Below are 9,208 nucleotides of genomic sequence, written 5' to 3' on the forward strand. Positions count from 1 at the left end.
CAGTAAGATAAAACAGGAGATGACAAGGTGCAAACGTGGGCTGCTTCACCACACACTGGATTATAGATCCACAAAAACAAGCATACATATAGGGAGTATTAAGTAATGTGCATGGTATGAATAAGGAATTTGGTTTTACAAGTAAAACTTAGAACTTATGGTTCTTACGAACATGCATTTTGGTAGAAACAACAAACTAAACAGCAGTAAACGATAGGGAGTATGAGCAAATTAAACAGCAATTGAGGATAAAGGCTTTAGAAGGACTGACTTACATTAACAGTTAACACCGGCTTTATAGTGCCCTTTTCCATGTCAAGGGAAGGATAACTCAAGAATTTCAGCACAGAATCTTCTTCATAAGAATTGCCTGTACTCTACATTTTGTAGAGAGTAATTATAGATATGATAATATTGGAAGGGATAGAGGATAATGAAGATAATATGCAGATTGATGCTAATCAACTACCAATCCTTGGAAGTACAAGCATTACAGGACAAAATGTACTAACAAGAGCAATGGGCTACACTTCTGCACTGGCATTGTCTGTGTATTCTACTTGTTTGTAAGATTAAATATAGATCTGATCTTTTTTAGTAAATGGTGGGCGAGGGAGATAAGATGCAGAATGCTACAAAATGAACCAATCCCTCTTCCCATAATACAAGAGTGTTTTGAACACTGGTGTACTATACAAAACGTTCTTATATTATGGGACAGAGGGAGTAGCTGTTAATGTAAGTATAGTGATAGACCACGTTCAGTCCTTACAAGAGGACTGCAGAGCTAAACCTCTTCAAAAGCATTGGGTTGATTCTAAATTTATTTAAGAGTCCATACAGATCTTATAATGTCCACCAAATGCACGATTACGAGGCTAACATGTGCAGTGATGCCACATAATCAAATAGCTATGAAAGTAAGTATGGTCTTACAGGGCAAGAGGTACTCACAAGAGCAATGCAGTGTGCAGTATAGTTGCGAGATTCTATGGTCCCTTGAGAACGAATATTCTTCTGCTAACAGTTTTCGTACAAGTGAGACATTGAGGCAAATGCAGAAATGTAGTTCAAATTGTGATGTGATATCATAGACAGTACCTTACGCTGCAGCCGAGACCAATGTGTAACAAGATTATTCCAGTCACCGTCGGATAAATGTAGCACCGGAGACTTTATAGAAATTTCATTCAGAGGCTTGCCATCGAAGTGTGCTTGCCTCAGGTAGGAACGATACTTCATCAAGGAGTGCTTGAAAAGCGCAACAAACCCTTGCTCGTCATCGCAATCCAGATTGCTCCTCACCTATTTAAAAGAATGAAATCTTGTGTCTTCTGTCAGCAGAAACATATGCAGTAATGACCATGAATAACATTAGTACATTACTTACGCGTAAGTTGCGGAGGAAGACTAGAAATTGTTCTGTGTTTGTGGTATAATCTTTCCATGAAGGAAAGATGCGCACAAAGTTCCTGACAACAACATAAGCTTCGTCTTCTAAACTGGGAAGAAATGGAACATGGGTCCTATTTACTGCAATTGGGGCTCTCTCTAGTTCCAAAAGGGATTTGGCAACTGGATTTGTTGTACTCTTTGCTGGAATGGGGGTTTTGCATCGTACAGCTGGTGCTATGTCAACTGGCATAATCATACTATTTGCTGCAGTTGGGGTCTGCTGAGTTGGGGCATCAGAAATGACCAGTGTAGTAGGGCTAGAGTCTGCTAGAGTTGGGGTATTTTGTGGGTCAGGTGATATTGCAATTACACCTAATGGACTATTTGATTTATCAGGTGCCACTACCTTTTCCAAATACTTTGCTTGTGCTCCTCCACGATCAGCAATCGCCCTCTTCCTTTTGAACGTCTGATACACAAGAACGGCATTTGAATGGATAAATATGGTATGATGACAGATGGAATATGTACTGAAAATGGATAGGCATGGGGTATTCACATACACGCTGTGTAAACTAAGCTAATGGCAGTTCAACAAAGTAGAAGCAATGCAAAGCATCAGTTGCAAGATATGTGCGAGCAATGTAACCTTGGAAAGTTAGAGCAAGTACCTTGATGGGTGAATAAGATAGGGCATCTTCCTCTGGCTCCTCCACTAGGGAGCTACATTGACTTAGGTCTCCCTCTAGCTCAGAATCACTGTTAGGATCATATTCTGAGCATGAATCTGTAGATGGAGAGCGTTTGCATTGCATTGCATCCAGACTTGATTTCAGTCCCTTAATGCCAAGTTTGACAGCCATGGCATTGTTCTGCTTTATTCTTTTCATGCGCGCAAGCTCATAATCATTATGATGCTGTTCAGAATCTGAGATTCATGAAAACATAAAAAGTAGTCAGATTATCTATGGAATGCATTGCGGATTCAACTCGGAGAGTGTCTCCCTATAAACCCATGCATATGCAAAGTTCACCTCCCCAACCGTGTTGACCAGACCACACATAGAAATACAAACCCCTTATGTCTCTATAACATGCAGGCACACATTTCAAAACTGAAGTAGGAACATTAGAATCATATGAAATTCGTATTTGAACAAATAAACTAAGCAATTATGAGTGGCGTAATGTTTAGCTTCAAGGGTGGAGTGTTGGTAGTGCGACACAAAGCAAGTAGGCAGATTGTATTCCATGTAAAAGATCGAAACCTATGTAAAAGCTGGAAATGACACTTTCTTTCTATACAATGCAGTGTTCGTTACCCACACATGATGGAAGAGGTCACATAGAGAAATACTATTCACCCATGTCTATGGTTCCAGTATTTAGAAACAGGGTGGTCCACCCTAAAAGAATATTGAAAACAAATATGACAAGGCAAGCATAGATGTAGTGAATCAATCATTTACTTGTGAGCTTACTAGGACAAGTATGCAGAATTGTAACTGCAGTAAGAGACCGTCCAAAATCTGAATGAGGAAGTTTGTCTAGAACTTATTGTTTGCAACTAATCGACGTGAATAATTGGATATTATATCGAATGAGTAAGAAAGACAAGTAAAATTGTCAACAAACCTGGCTTGCAGTAGTAATCTGGGTCAATGTCACTACGACCAACAATCCAAAATGACTAGTTTCTGTTTCGAGGGCCGGAATTTTGAAAACCCTGTGAACTTTAGAGGTACTAAAGATTACCGAAATACATCTGAACCATTAATTGTAGGTAGCACTGAGCACACAACAAACCCTAATGACAGTCATGCCTAATGAGTAATGAATCAATTAGAAAATGGGTGATGAGGAGTGGCTGCTGAGTGTTGAGGACGTATCTCAGGATAAATCTGGTTGGCTTGGTGGGTGCTGCACGCCTGAGTCCTGAACGGACTGGGAAGGTGTCACACCCTGCATTTCGTAACATGTCATTTTCATTAATAACACATGAAAATTCGGACCAACAAAAAACTTTTGAATAATTTGGCTTTTATTTGGAGTTGGTTTTCTCTCTGTGATTTTCAAGTGCTCTTTAAAGTCAACTACTCCACTTTATATACTTCATCCCCCTGCCCCAAACTTCTGCCCAATGATCATGCCATGTGTATAGTGCAATATAGTATTTTCTTACGAAAATAAATTGGCCAAAAAGTATTTTCAAAATTTAGTTTTCCAAAAACCCCTGAATTGAGGCTTGCACTACAAGTACTTGATTTAGGGTATGAAAAATATTTCAAAGAGTATATAAGAAACCTAATAGATATAGGATTCCCATAAACCACAAAAATATAATTTTAAAAGTTATTTTACTATTTTATTTAAAAGCTTTTTCTTAAGGCCAGAAATGGTCTTTAATAGGCAAAAATTATTTTATTGTTTCAAAAATATTTGACAAAAATCAGGGAAACTCTGTGGACATATATTGTCTATATATAAGAGTTTCAACACATGGTCATGTTCAAAATATTGGACAAAACCTCCCAAAACCATTTCTGCCCATTTCAAGGATTTGAAATATTTCTAAAGGAAATATTTTCATAAAAATCCAAGAAAATTCTAGAAAGTCACATATACATAATATGATGAAATTTAAAAGTTTCAGCTCAATCCAAACTGTTTTGGTTCACAAAAGTGCCGGCCAAAGTCGCGCTTTGGAGCGCCTGGCAGAGCACCCGACCATTGATGCCGCGTCCCCCGACCGCCTCGAGCCTCCCCGCGTGCCAGTCGATGCTCCTCGACGTCCGCTCCACGCCAGCAGGCCGCAAACTTGCTCGCGCGCCCTCCTCTCTCTCTCCTGCACCTCGCGCCAGAATGCCGCCCCGCTCGGCCAATGCTCGCGCCACTCCTGTGGCCCGCCCACAGCTCGTACCGCTCCTCCTCTCTCTCCCTGGCACCCTAAACCACTCCCAAGAACACCCCCGAGCCCTCCATTTCCTCTCTAACGGCCACCCGAGGCGGTCCCGCGGATGCCCGTAGGCCGCGCCTATGGTGGACCTCGGCCAGCCTATATAAGCCGACCCCGAGCCTCTCTCTCACTCCCTGTCGCTCCCCCCCACTCGTAATCAACCTCCCGCACCACCCTTTGCCTCCAGAGCGCCTGAACTCGAGATCGAGCTTGAGCTCCACCGCCTCAGCTCGTCGGCGTTCGCGCGGTACAGGCCTCCTCCGCCCCCATTCTCTCTCGATCTAGAACCGCACGACATCACTAACCCTTTCCCCTCTCTTCCCCACTCTTTTTGCAGCCGGTAACAGCCGGAACCACCGACGCATGAAGCACCTCTGCCACGTGACCTCGTTGCCGGCGAACCAGGCTGCGTCGGCGACCACCTCCACCACCACCGGAACGGCGACATCCCCCTGAGTCCAACGGTGCCACCCGCTCGACCTGCCGTGCCCTGTAGCGTCGCTGGTGAGCTCGCCGACCTATCTATCACGAGGTTAGAGATGACAGGTGGAGCCCACCTGTCATCCTCACCTCTCCCTCGCCCCTCTCTCTCTCTCGCTGACGCCTGGGCCCCGCCCATCAGGTTTGAAAATCTAACGCGTGCGCGCTGGCTCGCCTGGTCATTTTCCCCTCTGGGCCTGCTGCACTGCAGCTGTTCTAGCCCAGCGGGCACAGTGCCCTTTTTCTTTTTCTTTTTCTTTTTCTATCTCTATAGCTCCAAATCCAGAAATAAGAATTTCCCCTTCTTAGTTTTAACCCTAGTATTTAACAAAAATGAGTTGACATTTTTCTGAGCACTTTGGTTTTTCTGTTTTATTATTGCCTTATTTTATCGTTATTATTTTGCGCCAATAGATTGCGTTGCTGACGAAGGAGTTGGACCAGAAGACTTTGAAGACCCAGAAGACTTTGTTGAGCCAGGCATACAGCCCTTTGACCATGTCTAAGAAACCCTTTTTATGCATGTCATATAGCACCATATTGTTGTTGCAACGGAATCATGATGAGGTGGTAACCACCTTGATGGGTTACCTCTGTTACTTCCTTGTTGATACTTGCATTATGCATGACCCTACCTTCCTATGAGGGTTATGCCGGTGGGAGTAGATAGGATGCTAAAGTAGATGCTACGCAAAAAGGGACATGAATATGCATGGTGATGGGAGCAAGATGGTTTTCAAAAGACTTTTCGAAAACCCTGTCGGGTGCCACTTATGCCCGAAGGAGATAATGAGTTGGGTAACCACTTGATGGCGAAGTGGTGTACCGAGGCAAGTGTGTGTGTTGTTTTCAAAACGGATTGGTTACTCATTGGCTTGCCACTTTTGCGACTGTTATTCCAACCTTACATGCGCAACCACTCTACCCTTATATGGGAAAGGGCATTATTGATTACCTAGGTCGATACTAGCTTGGAGCCCGCATTACTAGTGACGGGAGAGTTGTTGTTGCGCTCTCTCGGGACGGGGTCGTGCCAGGTAGGGCGGCCATGACTGTTTTCACAAGGCACCAGACACACTGTTGATACCCCATGCTTGTGGTATGTGATGTATATGGGAGCAAGGCTCCACAATTTTAAGATGTGAAATGTTGGGCACGGGGGTTACTACCAATCGAGTGGACTCTATGTTAGCGTCTTCTAGGGAAAGATAGTGATCGGGTGCTTACCCCGGGTACTTGAGGTACCGCGGGTCGTGGATGACACGGAAGTTCCTCGGATCTTGTGGGTAAAGTGTGCAACCTCTGCAGAGTGTAAAACTATTCGAATAGCCGTGTCCATAGTCAAGGATAGTTGGGTAACCGCTCTTGGGCTATGTCCCATTGTTTAGAAGCCAGGGTGTGTGGGAAGAACTACTTGGGTCAAGTCAAAGGACTTGATATGGATGAGTTGGGTTGGAGCCCACTCCCTTATGTTGATATCTGTAACCAGTCCCTACGGTTACTTGAATTCATACGGTACATGATTTACCAATATTGAACATGTCATAACGCAATAAAATTAGCTTTCTGCAAAAATTTACCTATGTCATGCATTGTTGTATCTTGAGCCAAAACATGGGTTGCTTGCGAGTACATTCAAAGTACTCATTGGCTTGCCACTGGTTATTTAATTGGCCAGGCATGGAAGAACAAGAGTTCGAAGAAGAGTTCTTTGGAGACGAACATGCGAACTAGGACGTTTTCCAGTCAGAATGTCTGTAGGGTTAAGGCAGATGGCATGGGTTCTACTTATCGACAAAGATTTCCGCTGCTTAAGTTTATTTGGTATTCAGCCCTTGTGGCTTTATCTATGTAAGACTTGACCATAATGGTCATAATTTGTGTAAGGCGATATGTATGGATGTAAGACTCTTGTTATTCAGCTTCTGTGTTCAGTGAGCATTGATCTCTGGGATCACTATACACGTGCATTCGGTGATCACGACTTATGAGTCGGGGTCCCCACAGAGCTGGTATGAGAGCCATCCTGACTGTAGGAAGCCTTAGTTAGCATGGACGTTGGTTAGAGTGAGACTATCTACAAAACTACCTATATATCTACGTTTTCTAAAAACATCCCAAACAGGGGTCATATCTCCTCTATTGACCCTTCCCCTTCCACTTTTGTAGATGGCCGTTGTACCCGAGGACCTCCTGACCACTGGATTTCCCATGCTTCTTGAGGACAGCCTCAAGAAGTGCCAATTCACTCGAGCCCCCACCTTCTCCTATCACGAGCACTGGATCAGCAGCGCCAAGAGGGAGTATCACGTGGAGGTAGTCGTGAGGGCGAACGACTCTCCGATAGGATGGTTCTTTGAAGGACCCTAGATGGCGACCCTGCTCCTCGCTATTGAGATTGCTGCACTCAAGGCGCTGACTCGCCTTCAGGTTCTTCTGCCAGAGATGGCAAGTGAGCCAGCCACTCGTTACCTGCCTTATCGTAAGGAGGGTGATGACGAGAGAAGCGCACCAGCTCCACCCATGGACGAGGGGCTTCCCCTCTGTTTCCAGACCTACTTCGGCTTGTGTGCTGACAGCCTAGCACAACATCTGGCCTCGGAGTCGATGGAGCTTCGGAGGGAACTCCATGAGACCAAGGAACTCCTTCGCCTAGCTCAGATAAAGGCGGGCATGATCAAGAAGGATGGTGCACCCCCTGGACAGCCCGTTGTTGCCTATCGAGGCGGGCGACCCCCACAGGCTACGCATGCCAAGGGATCATCTTGGCCACGCTGCATGACGGCGAAGCAATATCGCAACCTCTTCATGATGCCACCGGCGAAGCAGCGCCGTGTTCAACTCCTCCACTCCCTCACTCCCTCAAGTGACGAGGAAATTGAGACGGATGAAGATGAGGAGGAAGACCTAGAGGTGCCAGAATACGCGACCGAGCATTCCACCACTTAGACACCGTTCAGGACTAGGATAGGCCAGTCCCTAAGCCTTAAGGTAGGATAGGTCGTCTACCCCTTATGCGAAGTCGAGTCCATGTAACGGTTCGAATGAAACCATGTTGTGTTGTGTTTGCTTTTGACTTGTTTTGATGAAAGTCGTACTCTCCCTTCGGGAACTTGTAAACGACTACATCGCCCATTTGGTTTTAATGCATGAGTTTGGCCCTTCTGGCCCTTGCTTAACTTAAAATTGTGTCACACCCACCCCCTTACTAGGCACCCATCTACACTGTTTTCCCTCATTTTATCCCAATCATGAGACCTTGACCGCTCCAACAGGATTCCTTCTGTAACTTGTACTAGTACTTCTACCCATCAGCAAGAAGCCGGAGGTTCTGCCGGAGCAGGAACCAGTCAGGACCAAACCCAAGGACAAGCCCCACCACCGCCACCAGCTCCAAACATGTACATGGCTCAGCTTCTCCAAGCCTTCCGAGAGGAACGCCAAGCCAACACTGCAGCCCTCCAGATGATTTCTCAGGCTGTCAACCACCAACCGACAGGGAACGACAATGGACGTTCTGTGTTGGCGGAGTTCAAGAAGCATGCACCACCCACCTTCATCGAGACTGCTGAACCCCTGGATGCAGACGATTGGGTCCGCACCACTGAGGATCTGCTGGAACTAGTCGGATGCACCGAGGACCGGGAGAAGGTGGCGTATGCTGCTCACTGTCTCGGGGGAACTGCCAGAGCTTGGTGGGATGGATTCAAGGCCATGCATGCTGAGCAAAACATCACTTGGAATGACTTCAAGGCAGAATTCCGCAAGGCCCACATTCCTTATGGAATCATGGCCATCAAGAAGCGTGAATTCCGAGCCCTGAAGCAAGGTAGTAGCACTGTCAAGGAGTACATGCAGAAGTTCAGTGTCCTGTCAAGATATGCTCCTGAAGATGTCAGCACTGATGCTGCCAAAAGAGAGCGCTTCATGGAAGGCCTTAACCAGACTCTGCCGTACTAGCTTGTTGTGTGTGACTGCCCAACCTTTCCTGATCTGGTGAACAAGGCACTCATGCTTGAGGACAAGCGACGTGCTTTGGATGATACTCGTAAGCGCAAGATGATCAGCAAGGGTAGCTCCAGCAACGAGAAGCCTCGCCCGTGGCAGCCAGCCCCGGTCAAGCCAACCTATCAGCAGCCAAGAGCCCCTGCACCCCGCACCAACTATCAGCCTCAGCAATATGCCAACCCCAGGCCAGCTTTCAACAACCCCAATAACAATGCCGGCAAGAGCAGCAACCCCAATCAAGTCACTTGCTTCGGATGTGGCCAGGCCGGACACTACTCCAAGTATTGCCCCAACAAGAAGCCCGATGCCCTGCGCCCCAATACGTAGAACCAAGGCCAAGGCCATGGGATGCCACCGAGGAACCAAGCT

At 46.1% G+C, this 9,208-nt stretch overlaps 1 protein-coding gene across 1 annotated transcript; it reads left to right on the forward strand.

Annotated features, from left to right (window-relative positions):
- Positions 1-8,230: 8,230 nt before the first annotated feature.
- On the forward strand, positions 8,231-8,791 carry LOC147979036 (uncharacterized). The gene has a single exon (XM_087514994.1). The coding sequence runs from the start codon at positions 8,231-8,233 to the stop codon at positions 8,789-8,791; it is 561 nt and encodes a 186-aa protein (XP_087371120.1).
- The last annotated feature ends 417 nt before the right edge of the window (positions 8,792-9,208 follow it).

This window comes from Triticum urartu, chromosome 3A, assembly GCF_056163025.1.
Source record: "Triticum urartu cultivar PI428250 chromosome 3A, HENAU_Tu73, whole genome shotgun sequence".
Classification (NCBI taxonomy): domain Eukaryota; kingdom Viridiplantae; phylum Streptophyta; class Magnoliopsida; order Poales; family Poaceae; genus Triticum; species Triticum urartu.

What these genes read in the sequence shown, in the direction of transcription:
- LOC147979036 (XM_087514994.1), top strand. Translation starts at nt 8,231, where the DNA reads ATGTACATGGCTCAGCTTCTCCAAGCCTTCCGAGAGGAACGCCAAGCC.